Genomic DNA, 21118 nt, shown 5'->3' with positions numbered 1-21118 from the left:
TGGTTCAGTAAGGGCACACCCACACCGAGCTTTCCTCCTAAATAGTACGAGATGGGTCAGTCAATTCTCTTCAACAACTCGGAAAGTCAAGTCACTGCTCGAACATACTTCGGACGGTTCTTTCGCTCATCGGACAGTCACGTTTACTAATCCAACACGGGATTGGCATTCAACGCGCTAACGATATCAACTCTCGGGTTAAACAGTGTACGGTCCGACGAACTTCAAGATTTTCTGTATACGTTCCACGTGTTGTAAACGGGTATAAATATATTTATAGTAGCTAACTATAGACTACAGTTATTCAATCAGAATCACCCCTATTCTCCTAACCGAAATAAGGGGATCGCCCTGCTCGCGGTGTCGATTCGTATATCGTAACGGGAATTTACGACTCCCGTTGACGCGCCTAACCGAGACGCGTCTCCCCGCGACCAGACGAAGAAACAATCTCAAAATAAAAAATAAATAATACTAAATCACCAAATTAGATAGATAGAAAGGAAGTTATACTTACCTTTATTACATTTAATTAAAAAGATGAATTCTTGATATTATGTGTAATAAATTATTTTTCCACTAAACTTCCTTCACTTTGTTAATATTTTTTAATGTATGAATTGATAAATATAACTGCATATAAAACGTAAATATTCTATTGAAATATATTTTAATCCTTAATATTCTCTTTGAATACAAACATCTGCGTTAAAAATGTAAATTATTTCGATTATGACCCCAGCTGTCTTACTTAGTAAATGAGCCATTGTCAATAACATTGTGCGGACCAGCCTGCTAATTAAATCTATTACAAATAAAAAGGGGCAGCCTGGATGTTAATAATTTTGATCAACAAGACTAGAGTAATGGTAATTGTTCGGTATGTAACAATTCGGAAGCAGCTGCAGAGTCTGCACACATAACTAATGTAATACCTGCTTGATAAGATGCAGGAATACGAATATGAGTTACACTAGTAGTTCGATTCTTAAGTTGGCGCCTCTGGGTATCGCGTATCATATTTACAACTTGACCTAGTAATAAATGACAAAGGAATAGTGTTCATTGTTTACCATATTGGTTTACAATTAATATAAATATGAAACATACCAAAAACATTGAGCTTTCGCCACTTCTGATCCATAACAGCAAGTGGTGTTAAATCCGTATTGGGATTCCAATGAGCCAAAACATCCGCTCTTCGTATTAGTAAAATGCTAGGACTTACAAGCTGATGCCAGACATACTAAAATTGATAAAAATTTACATATATTATTTAAATAATTAACTTATTTCGTTTATAATCTTACCTGTTCAGGTAAGCATTCTAATGGATTAGTTAAATAAATTCCTGCTTGTCCTACACCAAATATCATTTGATGATGCCATGCATCCGGAATATCATATCCTCCTCCACAATGTTGCAAATTTAGCGTTGCTATCGGTACAGCACCTAAAGTAAACTAGGATGTTTATACTTTTGCCACGCATATTTTATCGATTACGTACCTTTTGATATCCAATAGTGTAACCAATGAGACAATGAAACTTTTCTTTCTGGATAAAATGCAAAAAACTTTGTTATAACTGACCCATTTGTACATAAAGCTATACCACGAGCCAAATCTCCGTGTGTCGATCCAGCTATTGATCGACTGTATAAATATCGCGGTAGTGGCGTACCCAGTTCTCTTTGCCTAGTATTGACACCTTTTATTAATGTTTCTAATGAAAATGGTACATTTAAAGCCAACTACAAAAATCATTATTTAATTAATTAATCGAATCACTGTAAAAATATTGAAATGGTACAAATATTTGATAATAAACATACTAAAGCGTTTATCGCAGCAGTAGCACCACATGCAGAAGTTGCTATTTGAGTTACTTGTTTCACTGTAGCTTCTTGTTCGCTCCATAGCATAACCTTTTCAACTATTATAAGGCCATCTAATCGTTCATTAGATAATTCGTTTTCCTAAATGTATATAAATAAACACTTGCATAAATTATTACAGTTGCACGTAATGCATAAAAATATATCAGATTATAATAAGCTGTATTAACTAGATTTGAGTCACCACTCTGATTAAATGCAGCTTGCTTATTGAGCATCAATTTCTTTGCCATCATACGATGGTAAAGAGTTGAACTGAGATTCACTCTCCGAGAGCTTAAATTCGAATTTTCTGGAACAGAAGCTGAGGAAGATTCAACCCACAATTCAGCATCTGAATCTCTATTGTCACCAGGTGAAATAAGATCTCCGCTTGTACTATGATATCCATATGATTCTTGAAGAGGACACTTCCTCTTACGATGCATTTTAGTAGTTTCCCATTTTGCTATAAATTAATACAATTTAATACAATGATTTAAACAAACTGTATCTTCTCAAAGTATATTAATATAAAAAAAGTAAAGTACCTGCTCCACTACTACTAGTACTTGGCATCCATGGTGAAGGATAATTTGGCTGTATGCTTGGTTCAGGAACAGATGGATTACTGCTGGAACATTGCTGAAGCTCTGCATTATTCACATTTTGTACACTTTGCTTTGGATTTTGAGATGTTGCCGTAATTCCTTGTTTAGCCACAACTTTACCACTACTTAAATCATTTAATACTGGATCTGGATCTACATTATCTAATGCTATATTCTGTATATCTTCATTTATAGAGGCCATATCACTGTCTCCTGTGTCCTATATTAAGAATGTTAAAGTAATTAATGAGAGAGAATTATGATTTTCTCATCACAATTCACAATACCTGTTCACAAGAAGGCCCAGGATCAAAATCCATTTCCAAAAAGTCCATCTCTGGACTTGATCTACCACTATGACATTGCTCATCTTCCTCGCGTTCTTCCACTTGTCCTTGATTTATCTCTTCCTTCTGAATTAAATAAACTACATCATCATTTCCTTTGTATATGTAAATACAATAATCTTCCCCATCCGACATATCACCTTCATTTCCAGAACTTGAATCCTTCCTCTCATTCTGTTCTCTTTGTGTATTCTAGTTAACAAACATGTGAATTTATAACATATTATATTATAGCACAATAATAAAACTCACTTTTTGTAATCCACTTGGTCCTGGCACTTCCCTATTCCCATTAATGTTAGGTCTTAAAAAACAACATGTTCCTTGACTTGTTGAACCTATACTACCCCCTATATTATTTAATAGGCTGTTAGATCCATAGGACCTTGATGCCCAGACACTGCCCATTTCAGGACTAGAATCTGAGCTACATGACACTTTTGATGGACACTTTTCAATTCCAGAGATATAATCTACATTATTTTTCATATCAATATCCTCGTTTGGTTTAGCTGTTGATATATTTGACTGTATTGCAGATGAAACTGGTGCTGAATTATTTAAATATAAAGTAGCACTGGACGTAGCGCCAGTATTATAAGAACCTGATATACAATGATTCACATGTGTGTTATTTTGACTGGAAGATAAATTTATGTGCACTGGAGGCTTAGGCAAGTTTAAAGCGCTCGTACTCATTACAGTCTTATGCTTCAATTGACTTGTAACAGCAGTGTTCATAGTTTGAGATTTAATATTGTTGGTATTTAAAAACATGGAAGATACACTTGCATTCAATATATCTTGACTTGTATCTTGATCCATACTATTGGTAAAACTGCATGTATTACTTTGCATAGATCTTGTACCATTAGTAAATGCAATCGAAGCTTTTGAAGACAAATGATTCTTGGCACTATTGTCTCCTAATTTATTACTTAATTTTGCTTGATCTCCATTTAATTTACTTTCAAGTTGTATAACTTTAGATGATTTAGACGACTGTTCAATTGATTGATTACCATTTTTTTTTAAACTTTCTTCTAATCTTGTTTCATTTTTCTTCTGACTGTTACTTGCACCTTCTTCAGAACTCATATTATTTTTAAGATGATAGCAATAAATTATCTATTAAAAAATGGACTAAAATTACTTTGCTTGCTTGCTTTAAATTATGAATATATCATATAGAAATATTATTAATTATACATTATTTTTTTAGTTAATGTATAGTTGTAAAATTGTATTAAATAGAACTGTTATAACTGTCTTATAATACTGTACATCACAAAAATGTGTTAGTGAATACTATTTACCTCCGAATTATTTTCTATTAATATTACGATTATATAGAGTTTATCATTACTTTCTTTCCAAGCAAGTCTAGATTACAAAATGTTATTCGTGTCGTTATCAGTCTTTGATGCACAAAATTGTCAACAAATAAAAGATTTGTTTGCTTCTGCAGGTATGCTGTTCTGTCAGGTGAAAAGAATGAAAAGCCTCACTAATATTTTCTCTCGTATTAGTTCCGGAAGTCAGCTGATTAGTAGAAACAAATGTAGCTACACACAAGTTTATTATTTTTGCACGTTTCTTTACGAAAAAAGCAATCTATTCGTTTATAGCATTAGATAGTAATTCACATTGGTTTTATTGATACGAACACAAATGACTTTGAGAGAAAATTCTCTCGTCTTGTCTTCACATTAATAAAATAATCAAGTTTTCAATATTTACAGAATATTATCATACGCGTTACAAGTTACGATATGTTAGATGATTTGCCTGAAAAGAAATATTATATAGAGTCTCTTTTAAATCAGATTTCGTTAGAAATACGCAATACAAATAATCTACTCTTGGAGGTCAAGGAAAATATCAGCCAATCGTAAAGGCTCATATGTCTATTTGTACATTTAATAGTAAATAAAATTGTTCTAATAATAGAAAATAATTAATGTAATTTATATATAAGTACTTAAATGTTATAACAAAACAATGTCCAAATTGTTAATAGGTCCTATACAAAAATCTGTTACAAACTGACACGCTTTTCACATTTAAGATATATTTACGAAATATTATCTAGGAATTTAGATAATGTCAAAGGAACGAATGTGTGCAAAAAGTCCAAGATCATTAGTTTTTAGATCACAATGCCTTGTTTTGTTTAAGAGCAAATTCAATCATTTTTTATCTATAACTAATTGTAAGATTGGTTTTTAATTATCAGGAGGAGTAAAATTTTATTCAGATCTCGAGCGGGCTACTAGAATGAACAGAATTATGATTTTCTACACATAAATAAGTAAAAGATTATCAAATTTCTGTATACGTGGAGCATTTGCTTGATTAATTAAATAGTATTCATAATGAATGTTATTCGTATTAATTCGAGAAATGTGATTTTTATTCTTTTGGCAATTTTCTCGACTACTGCCAAGCAGGCTTATATGGGTTATGATCATGGTAATTATAGTTCGCTTAAGTGTTTGTACAAATTATTTCTGAAGATACTTACAACTAACAATTTTGATCACAGAGAGTGCAATCAAATATGCACAAAAAGAAGCTAATGTAAACTCAACACCAGCTTACACTAGTACAAAGGTAATATAAAATTTACTACTGCTGTTTTAATAACAAGAAATTATCTAAATAATTACAATGTTGATAGGAAGAAATTTTAAGACTATGTCCAAATGGCATTGCTTGTTCAAAATTAAGTGGAGATTGTTTAAAATGTGATTTAAATCCCAATTGTGTATACGGTGCTGTATATGTAGCTAATTGTTCTGTTTTAGAGAATATTGATTGTGTTGTAAGTAACAAGATAATATATTTTATCTTACATTAGTATCCGACATGTATTTATACTGATTAACATGTGAAACTTGAAGGGTGAACAATTCTTTCAAAAGAAGTATATATGTCGTTATTGCTATCAAACAGACCATTGGGAACATGAATGTCAGCATAAGAATTCATGTAGCTCTACAGCTTCTCCACGACAGTATTATAGGACAAATTGTACAGTAAAAGATGATATATTATGTCTTGGAAGGCGTAGGTTTATGAAAAATTTATTATGCAATTGGACTGTGGGACATCGTTGGTCTGTTACTTTATTCTTGAGCATTACTTTAGGAGGTTTTGGTGCTGATCGGTATGTTATATTTAATACATTAAATGTTGACTAAAAATGCTTCTTATTTTAAACACGTGTTGCAGATTTTATTTAGGTCATTGGCAAGAAGGAATTGGTAAATTGTTTAGTTTTGGAGGATTTGGAATATGGACGTTAATTGATGTGATGCTTATATCTATGAGATATGTAGGTCCAGCGGATGGATCATTATATATTTAAATAGATGTAATAATAAGTATATTGTATATAGAAATAGTAAAATTTATAATTTTATAAGTTATAGATTTAAGTAATTGGATTTTATTGGTTACTCAATTAGTATTTAGAAAAAGTGGAATTTTGACCTATCACTTTCAAAAGAACTGAATTATTATGTGATATATACATGAAACATTAAATAGAAGCCTTTCATAAGGCATAGAAAAAAATTATAGTATCGTCTAATTTGTATAATCTTCTGGATAATTAATATAATTTCAGAATTATTAATGTACACCTTAGCTTCTGCAATAAAACGGTATTTTATTGTATTGTTTTCAGTGTTTTATAATTGATGTTACTTATTACATGTATAACTTCTAATTTCATTCGTTCCGCAACTATAAAGGTGGGGGAAATCTTCAACAACCTCTAGCGGAATCATTCAAAACATCCGTGCGAATTTAGTCAGTTCGAGGAACTAATACAGCTTTGGGTGTTTATGAATCGCGAATGAGGAGAAGGCGAATATTTAACAATGTATGTACATAACAAAATAAATAAAAAGCTTTACTTTTTAAATATGTTATAAAGTTTTTATCTTATAAATTTAGTATAACATCGAATACTTTGGATTGTAACATAACCTCAATGTAAAATGTCTAAACACAGGAAGGACAAAAGTTTGTCGAAACTTGATAGCATGGCAGATGTCCGCGATATATTAGACATCGAGGTACCTACCACAAGTGAGCTCACGAAGGAATCAATTATAGGTAGTGACAAGAAAAATCGTAAAAAGTATGAATACAAAGTGCCGAAGAGACCAGAGGGCATGCATCGTGAAGTCTTTGCATTGCTCTGTAAAGATAATACTGATGTACCACCGCTATTTCCAACGGATACCGCAAAAGGATATAAACAAGTTAGAGCTAAACTTGGTATGAAAAAAGTGAGACCGTGGAAGTGGACACCGTTTACTAATCCCGCTAGGACAGATGGTGCTGTTTTTCACCATTGGAGACGAGTTGCAGATGCTGGAAAGGAATATCCTTTTGCTAAATTTAATAAAAAGGTTCCTATTCCAACATATACTAATGCAGAATATGTTCAACATTTGGTTACAAATGGTTGGACAAGAGCAGAAACCGATCACTTGTTTGATTTGTGTAGGAGGTTCGATCTAAGGTTTATCATAATCAAAGACAGGTGGGATTGTACAAAGTTCCCTGCAAGATCCGTAGAGGACTTAAAAGAAAGGCAAGTGAACATTGTATATTTTATAATTTCTCTTTATAGATTTGTATAATCGTTTAGGTATTATCAAGTGTGTGCAGCTTTAACAAGGGCAAAGTCTCACAATGATAAGGTCTATATGTTTGACGCCGAACACGAAAAACGCAGGAAAGAACAGTTAAAAAAGTTGTTTGAAAGGACACCGGAACAAGTAGAAGAGGAACAAATGCTACTATCCGAGCTAAGAAAAATCGAACAAAGGAAGAAGGAAAGGGATAGAAAGACTCAAGATTTGCAAAAATTAATAACAGCTGCCGATCACCAAGCTGATCCAAGGAAGAACGAAAGAAAACCTGCAAAGAAGAGCGGAGCTTCAGCTCGAAGTAGACCAAACAAAGCTGATACCTCTCATGTAAATATTTTGTCGATGATGTTAACTGTGTTTATACACAAAGATGTATTATAAATAATTTTAAATTTCTAGACAGTAGAATCCGCTGGAATTAAGTTTCCAGATTTTAAAAATAGCGGTGTTTCCCTCCGTTCTCAGCGAATAAAATTGCCAAGTAGTCTAGGTCAAAAGAAAATGAAGGGTATCGAACAAATGCTTAATGAACTTCGTATAGGTATCTTTAAATCCAATTTATTTATCGTTTCATTTTTTTCTTCTTTTTTATATTTCACTTTAATAATACGATTATATTTCAGAGTTAAATCCACCACCCACGGAGCAAATATGTCAACAATTTAACGAATTAAGGAGCGATATCGTTTTACACTATGAACTTCGAAGCGCGTTATCGACGTGCGATTACGAGTTGCAATCATTGAGGCACCAATACGAAGCTTTAGCACCAGGGAAGGTACATTATTTAAATAAGGAATCTCAATTGTTCCAAGAAATAACATTACATTAAATTTTCAGACATTAACGATACCACCTGCCTTGTTACCGAAAAGCGAGCCGGAAGTTAAAGCAGACATAATAGATGTGGTGGGTTCACCTAGTATGCCATCTATTACTCACTAATTTCTATAATAGCTTAGAACGATAAAAACTGTAAATAATTTCTTGTACGTTGAAATCCCATATTCAAATTATTGACTACGCTTAATTGATGTTTCTCTCCTTGTATTATTTCTTTTTACTCTTTATTAGAAACGATTAAAAGTAATTTAAGAGAAATGGCAAAATTGAATTATCTTCCTCTTCCATAATGTCATCACCATAAAATGTATCAAACGAAGAATGAAATAACTGGAACAAAGCGTTAATTACTTATATATCTGTGTATTTTATATTGTCGACAAAAAGTAACAATGTACGGTCAAACCGTATAATTTATCTACAACAATCTACAATAGATTACAATATGTTATCTTGTTTTTGTTGAGGGTTAGAGGGAGGCAGGAATATTAGAATAACGGGAACTGGGTTTTTTTTTTTTTTTTTTCGGAAGGAACGGGAAATCGGGTTAAAAGTGTGGAGGAAAGATGGTCGATGCAGGCCTTTCTTCGTTCGTGCTCCGTTAATCGCGATACAGTTGACTGTTTTAATTCTATATTAAATTACTCGATAGCTCTAGCCGTACTTGGTACGGAATAATGCATATATATCTGGTTCTTAATGATCGATAACCCACCGCCCGACTTTTCCATCTACGCCGTGCCGTGAGGACTCTTTCGGTCAAAGTTAAGTATAAGGAAAAACTGGTCACAACGCTGGCTGACATCGTTGACCCGCATATCCGATTCATTGTTCGCGGATCGTGCATCCTCTCGTCTCTTTTTCTCTTTCTCATGCCTTTCGTATGCTGACGTTTCGATCATGATTATCCCGATAGCAAGATATTTTTTACTTTTTAAGACTAATACTTTAGAGCGAAAAAATAAAAATATCCAAGAAAATATCTTAGACTAGAATGACATACTCGATTAGCTCTACTAAACAAAATAATGGAATATCTTTTCTAATTTTTCATCGTCAAATTTGTAAATGGAAAAAACTAGAAACACGAATCGTTAGATAGATCAAAGTACAAAGTGTTAAATATTTTTCAATAAGCAAGGGAAGTGATATAATCGTAGCGATGGAACAAGAGAAAGCAACTTTAAGAACTTGAAAAGTGATTTCAAAGGAACTTTTCTAAAGATAGAAACATCGAGTATGTATTTCGGTAATCGTTTCGTCTTTGAACGCAAAATGAAACAACTAACACAATCTGACTCTTTGTAATTTCGTTTTAAACGAAAAATCTTTAATTTCAAGAGGGTGGCAACGAAATGGAACGACGAACGATCGAACGCGTCAACCTATACCGATGGCATCTTCAATCGCATTTTCATATTCTCATATTTCGGCCGGTTTGTTAATCGACTTGTAGATTTTTCTTTTGCGACGAGAAAAGCACGATCATTGGCTGTGGCATAGCAAGTGGGTCGGCTGGAAAGAGGGGAAAAAAGTTGAGCCACGAATAAAGGAACACCGCGGCTGGCAAAACACGTGTAATACGTGTCTATATGTATATACATACTGCTATACATGTATACATATATACACATATCTGTAGCAATAATAGTAATAATTATAATAATCGTAGCGATAATAATAATAACAATAATAATGAATACGAACAACTTGTAATGTACAGAGTATATGCGTACATTCCTCAACGAAAGTTCCCTTCGCCTTTTCTCTCGTGTCACGTATTCCTTCCTTCCTTTCCTCTTTTCTCTATTTTGCTTCTTTCTTTTCTTTCTTTCTTTCTTTCTTTTTTCCGACACAACACGGAATCGTCTACAGGATTATCGATTCGACAACGTTCGAGCGATCCTGCAACTGACCGGAGAAGAGATTTGTCACGTTATTATTTTTTTTTTTTCTTTTTTGAGTTACTTTTGCTGCTTCGTTTTTTTTTTTTCTTTTTTTTGCTTCTTATAACATGTAACATGAGAAATCGTATCTTATTCGTTAAAGACATTCCCTACACAACACGGCTACGGTAATGCGTCATGGATATGTGCGCAAGTGCGTGTGAAGTAGAATGGAGGGAGATACAGAAAGACAGGAAGAGAAAGGATGAAGGGTAGGGGAGAAGGGATAGGTGGGTGGATGGATGGATGGATGGACAGATGAGGGTGAAGGGGCAGAGAGGGGGACAGATGGATGTCAGAATTGAGGAAGGAGAGAGAGGCTGCAGAGAAGGATGGTTGGTTGGGCAGGAGGTGGGAATCGGGTGGATCCGGGGTTGTCGAGTGTCCGCACGTACGCGCGCGTACGCACGTGCGCACATAGGCACACGTTCTTTAAAGCTTATATCTATAGACTTCTGTATATAATATTAATCATTGATTTTTGTGTTTCCATCTGTTGGTTGTTGGTTGCTTTCGAGTAAGCAGCTTTCTCGAGTATGTATATATATACACATAGGTATATGTACAACACATATATATGTGAATATATATATAGTTGCTATTACGTAATAATAACATGTACGCTCGTCAATTGCATCAAATTTTCTCCTCTCTTTTTCTCTCGTCTCATTCGCATCTCTTTCTCTCCTTCTTTCTTTCTCTTTCTCTAACACACACTCGTACATCGTTCATACGCGTTTACTCTCGGTTCGTTCCATTGCACTCTCGCACTCGTTCTCCCTCTCATTCGCTTCGGCTTGCCTATAATTTCCTACCTGTATTGTATATAACTACAACGCTATGGTAGACAACAACAAGTAATATTATCCTAAATTTGTTTTTACCTGTTTTCTCTCTACATCGTATTCGTATATGCCGTAAAAATGTTGTATATAATGATATTAATATTGTTTACATATTCTGCCTTATTGCACGCGTTACCGGTCGCGATAGCACCGACACGTCGAACGAAAGTCGAGTATCCGATCGATCGTTGATTCGGCCGATCACCAATTTTCGTTAACGATCACCACACGACGTTTAATTAAAATCTCCCAGCGGACTGTAACAGACTCCAAGATTTCGATATTTCGAATGAAAGGAAAAATCGTGCAATTTCGATTGTAATCGAAGAGATAACGTGAAACATGTTCTTGCGATCGAGCAAGACGTAAGAAAGGAAAACGTTGTAATCGGCTACGTTCGATTACCGATCCTAAATGTTCGTTCGCTGTCGGTTCTACCGCGACGTTTCTCTTTAACATCAGCCTGTCATGTTTTCATTTGTTTATTTATTTTTCCGCGAGATATTCACTGTACTGATTTTTTTTCCTTTTTTCTTTTCTTCGTTATCTTGCATGTAATATCCTCGTTAACGTTGAACTCGCACGCGATCAGCGATTTCTCTAGATATAAGCCGAAAATCATCCTGCGTGAGGTGTAAATAATATGGTCGTTGGTGCAGCATTTGTCTTGTCCCCGTTGAAAATACTCTCGTACGGGCATCCGTACGAAATTACATCGTGACTGAGACAAACGAAAAGCGTGGTCGTCTATCGAGAAGATCGATTTGCCGTTTACATATTTGACAGGTATCACAAAAATCGTCAAATCGAACGCTTATCGAGACCTCGTTGTTTCCCGATCAAATTGCACGTGCACGCTGCAATCCGTACTAAAATTCATATTTATATTTATACATATGTGTATATATGTGTATGTGTGGTGTGTTGTACGTGTACGCCTGTGTATATGTGAAAGTGTATATAATATATATATATATATATATATATATATATATACATGTACATATAGATACATCTACATATACATATACATGTACATATACGTACTAGGCTGGTTTCGTCTAATCGCACGTATCCTAAATATCCGCGAAAAACAGAAAATCGACCTTTGTACGTTCCAATTTAACCCTAGTACTGTCGTCATTCTCCAACTCCACGCTTTTCCTTTAGAAAAATCTCTTTCCCTTCTAATCGTCTACGTCGTCGTTTGTACGATAAAAACAATAGATAAACGTTGATATAACAATCGGTGAATAGTAATTTAACAACGTAGCTTTGAAATTATTCTACGGTCGTGTCGCTAGAACGATAGTTTCATAAAAATATTCTGTTTACCACCATACATCGAGTAACGAAGAAATAAGTTCAGATCGTTGATCAACGGCCCTTCTAATCCCGAAGCGCGAGAGTATCGCGACACGATATTTCGATCAGCTCGCATCGTATCGGAGAAGCGATCAAGATCCGCTTACCGATGTAAAAGGTGTGTAATTTGGAAGGGAACGATCGCGGGGATATATGGCGCGCGTGGAGCGAATACTCAAGGGCAGAGAAAGGGTTAAGAGAAGAGCGACAATTATCAAATATATCCGTACGCACGAGCGAAAGAAAGCGTTGCCGTAATAAAATCATCCTATCCTCGGACTCTCTCATCCCGACGTATACAACGTTAGACCTTTACATATTTATATGCGCCTTTATGTATATAAGTATGTAGGTAATGTATGTATATAATGTATAATAGTATAATTATTTATAATATTTTGTAACTTTATCCATTTTCATCTAAGATTCTGCGGTAACCTAGGTTTCTCTCGTCTTCCGTTTACCTCGTAAAATCCGAAGTTTTTTTTTTCTCAATTACGTCGTATCCAGTACGTCTACTACTGCGGCGATGGACGGGGGTAAAACCCTATGTAATGCGACGAATTCAACAACGACAATCATAAAATATATATATATATATATATATATTTATATATATATGGATATACGTATATATATATATATATGTAAATATATGTATATATATATATACGTGTGCTTTGTGTATAACATACGTGAAAAAAGAAAAAAAAAATCGGAACGAACGATATCACACGTATATGTATATATTTATATATATATATATAATGTGTGTCGTGCGTACACGCGCACGCGCGCGCGCACGTTGCAAGCGAGCACCCGTATCGTTGCGTGTAACTAATCGTAAGAGAACGTATAGCATACGCCGAAGATCGATAATTAACCGGCATCTTTCACGCGTGCAACTTTCGCACGCGCGCACACACGTCTTATAGTATGCATAGTGCGATGAGCGTGTGTGGGTGTGTACGCGCGCCCGCGCCCGCCACTGCGTGTCCAACAACGATCTGCAATCCGTGCATGCGATCGAATCGTTCGACAGGCTCGATCACCACCCGAAAACAGTACCTGTATATATAATATCTATATGTATATACATATAGATGCGTACCTATATGTGTATACGATATATATACTATATGTACTATATATATATATATACTATATATATACATATAATACGTATTTAATAATATAATCTTTAATCATATATAGAAACTCTGTAACACCTTTATCCTTTTCCTTTTTTTCTTTTTTAACTTTTCCCTAAGTATCTTACAATATAAGTATCTAATAATATCGCTAAGTATTCATTTACTTTATTAAATCGTCAGCGTCTCCTTCTCTTTGATATGTGCGTTCGCGCCTTGTCATTGCCAAGAGAATGTATTTTTAAGCCTTTGTAAGCGGAATTTCTGTTCTCTTCTGTTCGGTTTTCTTCCACAACCCCTCCCCTCTCCTCCCAACCTTCTGTCCCTCACTCTCTTTCACTCACTCACACCCCTATCTACATACATTCAAGCTCGCAATTATTTTTCTCGTTCTCTCGTGCGTTCTGGTACGCGCTCGCGCTCTTACTCCCGATCCTTCTCCTCCTCGTTTTTCTCCCCGTCTCCTTTCCTTCTATGAAATAAACCATATAACGATAATTAAAGCAACGTTATCGGGATGGAAGGCAATATTTTCGATACGACCGTACGTCGTACAGAGGGAAGAAGTTTGTCCTCTCGTATCGCGAAGGATGCAAATCGTTCGACAGGTTTATGGTCGTTCGGCTCTATCGTCACGTCATCGTGTTTTCCTCGAGACCACGTTCGTTGAAAAGTGTTTCGCGTGTCACGTCCGAATTCCCTCGATTCACACTGGTACTCCGTTTCTGTTATTCGACGAAGAGCGACTGTCCCCGTCTCGTTATTTGCGGATGCTCGAAGAATCGCGATACGAGAATAGAATAAAAATTTCTCGAACGAACGACCCTGATCCCGTGATACGAATTACACAACGGTTGTGTAAAGAATCAACCAACGGAGTTTGACGCGCGCATATTTTCTTTTTTTTTCTCTCTCTCTCTCTCTCTTTTATCGCTGCCGTATTTAGAATACAATAACGAAAAGAGACGAGAGCGAAAGGAAAAAGAAAAAGAAATTAGGGCAACCGCGATGACGATCGCGTTGAAAAGAAAGTGGGTCGTAAAATATACTTCGATAAGATCCTTCCTTCCTCGTTCTCCTGTTTCCATCGCTCGAACAAAAGGAACCTTTTCCATCGGCTTAGATCTACATGCGTCCCGAACACGGCGAAAGAAAACGAAGGAATTTACTCTTGAACCATGAACACAATTCGCAACACACGGTTTCGGTCAACACTGGCACCGGTAGCATTCGTGTACCGACGTCTTCGACAACGCAAGATTCGACTCGAACGATCGCTCTTACGTACGCGTATTTGTTTCTGTTTCTTTTTTATTTTACTCTTTTAATATATAAAAATGAATCTCGAGCCGTTAAATATGGGATCGGCCGCAACGATGTGTGTCCCGTTACGTCTCACGGCGAGACGCGCGTCGAAAATTCAAAGATTAGAATTGAAACTCGATGTCCCCTTTCAACCCTCAACGATGTTTATCCTAAAGTATTATAAAGTACAAATTACGAGCGCGATAATACCCCGAGCTTCGAGCATTTCGCCCGTCTGACCTTCGCCTTATCACGCGATTTCCCGTTCATCCGTTTTCGTTTCAACGAGAACAACCTAACGGACTCTCTATTTATCGTTACCCTCTTTTCTCTTAAGGGCACGAATACGTTAAACTACGTTGCGTTCCGTTTTGTACAGGATTTCGATTCGGGACGAGAAATTTCCGCGAAAAGAACGTACGGAGTTTCGTTACCCATCCGGACGATTCGCTTTCACGTTTCTCGTCGTTGAATCCAGGAAGAACTTTTGTTTCATAGAGACGATGCTCGGCTTTCTTTGTCGATCGTTCGTTCTCTGTCGGTGATCGAATGCAAGAGGAATTCGTACGAGAGGAAGGCCGGAAGCTCGAGGGATTACGTTACTTCGTACGCGGCCTCGACCACACACCCGTACTCGACGCAGGTCGGATCGCTTCTGCGACGATCAAACGTCGCCAGCGTTGAACCTGTTGGTTGCGTGTGATTTCTCTATGTTTCGACGAACTTTGTATAATAATAATAATCGATCGTTACGGTATCAGTACGCGCTACGATAACAAATGTTTGATTGAAAACGTTTATAATAATCGAAGCTACACAGAATCTCTCTCTCTCTCTCTCTCTCTCTCTCTTCCACATACACACTCTTTCATTCTCTTCCTCGGCGTGGTACTAAAAATGCTAAATTTGCAAAAAAGAGGCGCCGCCGTTTGTTTCTCTTCTTTCCATATGTCTGTATACGTGTCTTCGCGTATATGTGTACGTGTACGTATACGTGTGTGCGTGTGCGTGCGTGCGTGTGTGTATATCCGTGTACGCATGTGTGTGTATGTACATTTTCCGGTATCCTTTAATCGTTTTGTTAATCGGTGATCGGTACTTCGGGAAGATCGTATTGTGCATCTTTCGCTACTTGCTTCTTGTAACCGTTTACGAAACTATTAAGAAACGCTACGTCCTACCAGCTACTTCGCGCTAAAGGTTCCTCTCCTGTTTTCGTCGTTATATTTACGCGCTTGTTGCTCGCTCATTATGTCAAATCGTCTCGTGAGAAGCCGCTGCATTCACTTTCTCATTGTCATTCCCGTACCTTTCATTCGGACGCGTCGAAAACGCTTCGCCTTTTCCCGTTCGATCCTGCGATTTTCTCGATGGAAACCGGCACGATCGAGAGACCACTCTCGAAAGAACGATCCGCGGATGCGAGAGGATCGATGAAAGCCACCCAGCGTTTGGCGAGCATGTGCGTGACGAGCGCCCAGTCCGTTCGTTTTTCGACAGACTACGAAACTTCCTCGTTGAAGTAGTATCGGTAGACGATAAGGCGAACACGGCTGACAATTAGACGCGACGCGGCGTAATAACCACGTGACGATCGGCGATCGCATCTTTTCCGATAGAACGTTCCTCTTCTCTCTTCGAGCTATCGCCAATCTCGGTGCTCGAGAACGCGTTACCACGGCCGATCGCCACGGATCAACGTAGAATTATCGTAATAGTAGTAGAAGCGTAAGATTAGTTCGATGCTAGAAGATGTAAAAGTCGGTGAAACGCGAGAGTCAAACAGCACCCGGCTACGGACGTTTTTCGTAAGAGTCCCGTAGCGAAGAGCGAGAACGAGATATTAACGAGATGTAGCAGCGGCTAAAGAGTAGAACAACTACGATTCGTGGGTACGGTGAACGCGCCGCAAAAACACGAGCTCGCTTCTTAGAGCGTGAAGCTGCTTGAACCGTGAACCGCGATGGTTCCTCCTCTTAGTTTCGATAGTCGAGAGTATACAAAAGTGTGACAACGTTTGAAGTATGCGCGAAGTGAATTCTCGTTTAATTTCGTTACCGAATCGGTTAGGTTCGCCTGTCATTTTCTACTTCGTTTCTTCTCCGGTTCACCGTGATTTCTAGTCTCTCCTCGTTACGATTTGATTCTCTGCATCCGCAAATAGCATTTTGCGTCGTGCGAGTATTTTTTTTTTTTTGTTTTTTTCCCTGTTTTTTCCTTTTCTTCTTAAGTAAAAAGCTAGGCCGCTGTTAGGCGTTCAGGCGGTTCCGGATATATACGTCGTTCCTTTTAATCCTCTCGTCGAACAGCAGTCGCGCTGCGATTTCACCTTCTCCGCTTTCAGTATCCTTATCTTAGTCGATATCACGTTTATACCTATTTGTTTATAATCTACGCGCTCGAAACGTACGTAGCGTGACATCGAAAACTCGAAAGAATGTTAGCGAAAGATAGCTTAGTGAGAATCGCTTTCGATTCCAGGATCACGGAACCACGCTCCTTTCTCTCCCTTTTCCTTTAACTAACCAAAAAGTCTCTTTTTCGTTTTTGCCTCGAGCGTTTGACTTTTCTACTTGTCCCGTGATCTCCGGTATTGGAGTTTCGTTAGCGTTACTCTTTTACAGAGAAAGAACGGTGTGCAGCGACTCGCCCTTAAACTGAATACCATCAAGAGAGAGGTGCAGAGCAAGCGTCGCGGGTGTTCGATTCGAATGTGACGTTCGAGTCGACCGCACGACGTTCCCCTCGGAGACTGCGTTTCGCCAGTTTCGCTACGCGTTTAGGAAGATTCGACCTCCTCTCGTGTCTTTTACGTAGATTATTTGAATAGCTATTAATCGAAGTTAAAAACAGGCACGCCGGAAACCGGAGGCGCGTGTTCTACCGGTAAAATCGTTGCTGAAACGAGGGTGGTCGTTTTTCGATTTCAACGTCGGCGATTCTTTCAATATTCCGAAGATACTCTTACAACTGTGGAATAATTAGAAGAGAGATAATAAATTTTTCTATGGTCGAAACGATCGATCGATCCACCGTCGTTTCGGCGATTCGCGATCCGAATCGGCGCTTCCGTTCTCTGCGTACAACGTTAGAGCGCTGACGATCGGCGGATTCGTTTTCGGTCAGTGAAAACGCGACGTGTGGCCGATCGATTGAGGGCGAGCCGGAGTTCGCCGCGTTTCGTCATGGTTCCGACCCTCGCGCGCCGTCTCTTTCCTCCCACGGCTACCGTTTTCGTTCGCGAGACAATGTAATTTCGCGGAGCAGCACGCGGAAAAAAGTGGCCTCGGGGGATAGCGTTAGGCGAAACAATGGTATCGAGCAAACACAACGAGGATCGAACGGCTTTGCGAGTTTCGAGCGATTAATCGAGGTGACACGCTGCTGGCCAATTAGCCGGAACGTTTGTCACTCGCATGTTTTGTCCCTGAATGAATTTTTCGCAACGTTGTTCCGATAGTTGCCTTGTTCTTCGCGCCTAACGCTATCGCGTGTAACGAATTCGAAAACGAAGCGTCGAGCGTCGGAAGCGCGTCCGTGCAGATTTTACGAACACGACAGAGTAGATTTGGCTAGATCCTACGGTTATAGACGAAAAGAAAGTGTTGCACTTTATAGAGAGAAATCAGCGAGCCGTCAGGCCGTCCACTGTGCAACGAGAGATCGTCGATCGCTTACTCGGCGGATGAAATCGCGTCAACCGATTTTAGATCGCGATAGGGAACTCGCGGCACGAATCCAAGATTCGTTCGATCGATATATTTTACTTTTGCACGGTATCGAATTCATTGTTTTCGTCGTGGAACAATTTGGCAGTTCGACCAACGTTACTCGACGAGTCGCGTATCAAAGCGAAAACATCGACGTATCGGATGCCTTCTGCCGCGGGTAAATCGGTAACTCTAAACTCGGTCGTGTGCGTTCGACGATCCTCGAGAGAAATCGCGTTGGAAAGCGGCGTTTCGTCGAGCTTCGAGCGTGCGAGAGTCTAACGAGTGGCTTCGACGAGCGAGTTGTTTGAATCGAGACGCTACATCTAGGATAAGTATCGTGGGAAGAAACAACGTGGTATAAAAGGAGTACAACTAACATGGAGTAGAATTACGGAGAAGAGATAAAAGAAGAAACGATAGGTGAAGAAGAAGGAGAAGAAGTAGCGACGGAGGAAGAAGAAATGGCAAAAAGGAATGAGATCGTAGCGATCTGTTTCTCTCTAGATTACGCAAACGTAGATATAGTTGGCGCGATCGTTGGCACGATTGGCCGACGAGCTCGCTGTGTTCGGACAAAGCGACGACTACGGCTGTTCGTCGAACAGAATTCGCCGCTAAAATTCTTAACGAGACGAGTATTTTGTTTCAGGTATTTCAATGTTTTTACAATATTTACACGTATCTCGACTAGAACAAAAACGCTTCGTAACCTGGGTGACGTGTAATAACCGCTTAATCGTTAAACCGGCGATAGGAGAGTAACGAGATTCTTTAGGGAACGAGGGAAGGGGATGTGGTGCATCAACACTGTTTCGGTTGTTATTTCGGGAAGGCTGTTGTCTGTCGTTCCTCTTTCGATCGATGCGGCGCTCGAGGAAGATTGTTCTCATCGGCCGTGGACGATTCGCCGACGACGATGATAATGACGATGACGAGTACCCGTAGATGTGCGTCCATCTACCGTCTCTGCTGGACCTCTGGATCGCTCGGTTGGTCCGCGTTCCTAGGCCGGACAGACCAGGAGCTCGTACTCGAACATCAGCGAGACGGCAAGGAAGATGAAGTAGAGGAAGAACATCGTAAGCCCGAGGCCCCTGTTCATTCGCCACTTGAAACAGGCGATGCTCATGATGACAAACAACAGCATGCAGAAGAGGATCGCTATGCTGCACACCATGCCCACCGAGTTCACCTCCACGGGTTTTCCGTAGATCAAGCCATAGAGCAGCCACGGTACCGGAAGCCTGAGAACAGAAATACAACGGAAAATCCAGTCGAATTTCACTATCCGTTAATCCTGTTCTATGGTTTTATCAACTAGCTAGAGGGAACGTCCTATATTTTTATATCTATATGGGAAATATTTTGAAACGACCGACGATTCTTTTCGATACGTAAATATTTTAGACTCGACTATTTTTAATCAAATGGCCCGTGACCTCGTTCTGCCTGACGATGAAGCAAATCGGAACTTTTCGGTCGGAAGAAAGATTTTCCAGCATCCGGTACATACGTCATCCTCGTAACCAAAGGATTCGACCTGGCCGAATTTTCTTTATCCCGTCGCTTGTCAGTTTACTCGCTACCTGTTCCTACTCCTGGCTCTGCGAACACGGATATTAAAGGCAAACCGCGAAGCACGGCCAACGCGGCAGAAACGATAAATCGCATTTGGCAGACGCGGCCGTTGTTTCATGTCGAATCGCCTTGCACCATCTACGCGTCCAGCGGTTTCAAAACGCAATCTTCAAGGTAGAATCGCGTCTTGCGCGATACGCACGCGCCCTTTCGTATTTTACCCCGTTTTCCTCTCGGGCAATTTGCCAGCTGGCACGCCTGCAACGGATGCGTGCGAGCGAATCGATCTTCCATCGACTAGGCCGCCGAACGTCGAATCCGCTGGCCAGGAAATGCCCGCCCAAAAACGGTAACCTTTTTCGTGGCTGTGTATACGGCTGTATTTAACGGAACGCGCACGTTTTGGTAAATCGCGGTATCGAATAGATCGTCGCGTCTCACGCGTTCTCATCTGCAAACGCGTAACGCTTCGGGAGATTGAAGAAAGAGGCTGACTGGTTGCTTGGTTCAGATCGAGAAAAATTCAGCCATCAGGACGAAACTCTGTTTGCGTTTACAGTTGCCGCGAAGCAAGCGTACGCGTAACCACCGTAATTTCCATTCGAGTTTGTTATTGTCTCTGAGACGATTATCCGCAGCATCAGTTCGGATTCCAGTTGGATATATCGTTCTGGCTGATAAGGTCGATTCCCTGCGCCATCGAATCGCTATCGCCCTACTTTCCAGACAAACTCTTACCCATCGAAGTTTATCGCCATTAAGACGATTAAATTAATTAACTCGATTGCTCCTAACAACTTGCTTCGCAGCCTGCGCGTTACTCTCGCGGTCAAGCTTCTGTTACTTGTTTTTCTCTGGCGAAAATATC

At 38.8% G+C, this 21118-nt stretch overlaps 4 protein-coding genes across 8 annotated transcripts in view; 2 read left to right on the top strand and 2 right to left on the bottom strand.

Moving 5' to 3' along the window:
- Positions 1 to 640: 640 nt before the first annotated feature.
- LOC132910455 (uncharacterized) lies at positions 641 to 4834 on the bottom strand. 4 transcript variants are annotated; one of them, XM_060966168.1, is made up of 10 exons: positions 4816 to 4834; positions 3087 to 3962; positions 2775 to 3026; positions 2428 to 2707; positions 2068 to 2345; positions 1835 to 1978; positions 1510 to 1753; positions 1311 to 1453; positions 1111 to 1246; positions 641 to 1034 (listed from the first exon to the last, which is right to left on the bottom strand). In XM_060966168.1, exons 2-10 carry the CDS (start codon positions 3930 to 3932, stop codon positions 859 to 861), a joined length of 2499 nt encoding a protein of 832 aa, XP_060822151.1. In that variant the 5' UTR covers positions 3933 to 3962; positions 4816 to 4834; the 3' UTR covers positions 641 to 858. The 4 variants fall into 4 exon arrangements, with proteins under 4 accessions (XP_060822151.1, XP_060822148.1, XP_060822149.1 ...); XM_060966165.1 differs by lacking the exon at positions 4816 to 4834 and adding an exon at positions 4151 to 4739; XM_060966166.1 differs by lacking the exon at positions 4816 to 4834 and adding an exon at positions 4502 to 4739.
- A 1-nt stretch (position 4835) lies between these two features.
- On the top strand, positions 4836 to 6515 carry LOC132910458 (TM2 domain-containing protein almondex). Its single transcript, XM_060966172.1, has 5 exons — positions 4836 to 5306; positions 5380 to 5447; positions 5515 to 5658; positions 5738 to 6003; positions 6069 to 6515. Exons 1-5 carry the CDS (start codon positions 5210 to 5212, stop codon positions 6202 to 6204), a joined length of 711 nt encoding a protein of 236 aa, XP_060822155.1. The 5' UTR covers positions 4836 to 5209; the 3' UTR covers positions 6205 to 6515.
- A 71-nt stretch (positions 6516 to 6586) lies between these two features.
- On the top strand, positions 6587 to 8605 carry LOC132910457 (DNA methyltransferase 1-associated protein 1). Its single transcript, XM_060966171.1, has 6 exons — positions 6587 to 6723; positions 6856 to 7443; positions 7501 to 7831; positions 7904 to 8045; positions 8128 to 8282; positions 8345 to 8605. Coding segments are annotated over exons 1-6 (1323 nt in total). The 5' UTR covers positions 6587 to 6721; the 3' UTR covers positions 8450 to 8605.
- Positions 8606 to 8690: 85 nt separating this feature from the next.
- The window catches only part of LOC132910456 (sodium/potassium/calcium exchanger Nckx30C), a 51863-nt gene continuing 39435 nt past the window's right edge, over positions 8691 to 21118 (bottom strand). For both annotated transcript variants that reach the window (XM_060966169.1, XM_060966170.1), the window contains exon 7: positions 8691 to 19916. In XM_060966169.1, coding sequence (XP_060822152.1) covers positions 19676 to 19916 — 241 coding nt within the window. In that variant the 3' untranslated portion in view covers positions 8691 to 19675. The remainder of the gene's footprint in view (positions 19917 to 21118) is intronic.

The sequence above is a fragment of the Bombus pascuorum genome, chromosome 9 (genome assembly GCF_905332965.1).
Source record: "Bombus pascuorum chromosome 9, iyBomPasc1.1, whole genome shotgun sequence".
In the NCBI taxonomy this organism is placed as follows: domain Eukaryota; kingdom Metazoa; phylum Arthropoda; class Insecta; order Hymenoptera; family Apidae; genus Bombus; species Bombus pascuorum.
Note: the sequence above shows the minus strand (reverse complement) of the source record. Positions and strands in the feature narration are given on the sequence as shown.

Excerpts from the sequence above, each read along its gene's own strand:
- LOC132910455 (XM_060966168.1), bottom strand. The coding sequence starts at position 3,932 with ATGAGTTCTGAAGAAGGTGCAAGTAACAGTCAGAAGAAAAATGAAACA. Across the intron at positions 2,346-2,427 it reads TACTAGTAGTAGTGGAGCAG|CAAAATGGGAAACTACTAAA; the intron begins GTACTTTACTTT and ends ATTAATTTATAG. Across the intron at positions 1,035-1,110 it reads GCGAAAGCTCAATGTTTTTG|GTCAAGTTGTAAATATGATA; the intron begins GTATGTTTCATA and ends ATTTATTACTAG.
- LOC132910458 (XM_060966172.1), top strand. The coding sequence starts at position 5,210 with ATGAATGTTATTCGTATTAATTCGAGAAATGTGATTTTTATTCTTTTG. Across the intron at positions 5,307-5,379 it reads TTATATGGGTTATGATCATG|AGAGTGCAATCAAATATGCA; the intron begins GTAATTATAGTT and ends TTTTGATCACAG. Across the intron at positions 5,659-5,737 it reads TAGAGAATATTGATTGTGTT|GGTGAACAATTCTTTCAAAA; the intron begins GTAAGTAACAAG and ends TGAAACTTGAAG.
- LOC132910457 (XM_060966171.1), top strand. Across the intron at positions 8,046-8,127 it reads GCTTAATGAACTTCGTATAG|AGTTAAATCCACCACCCACG; the intron begins GTATCTTTAAAT and ends ATTATATTTCAG. Across the intron at positions 8,283-8,344 it reads AAGCTTTAGCACCAGGGAAG|ACATTAACGATACCACCTGC; the intron begins GTACATTATTTA and ends TTAAATTTTCAG.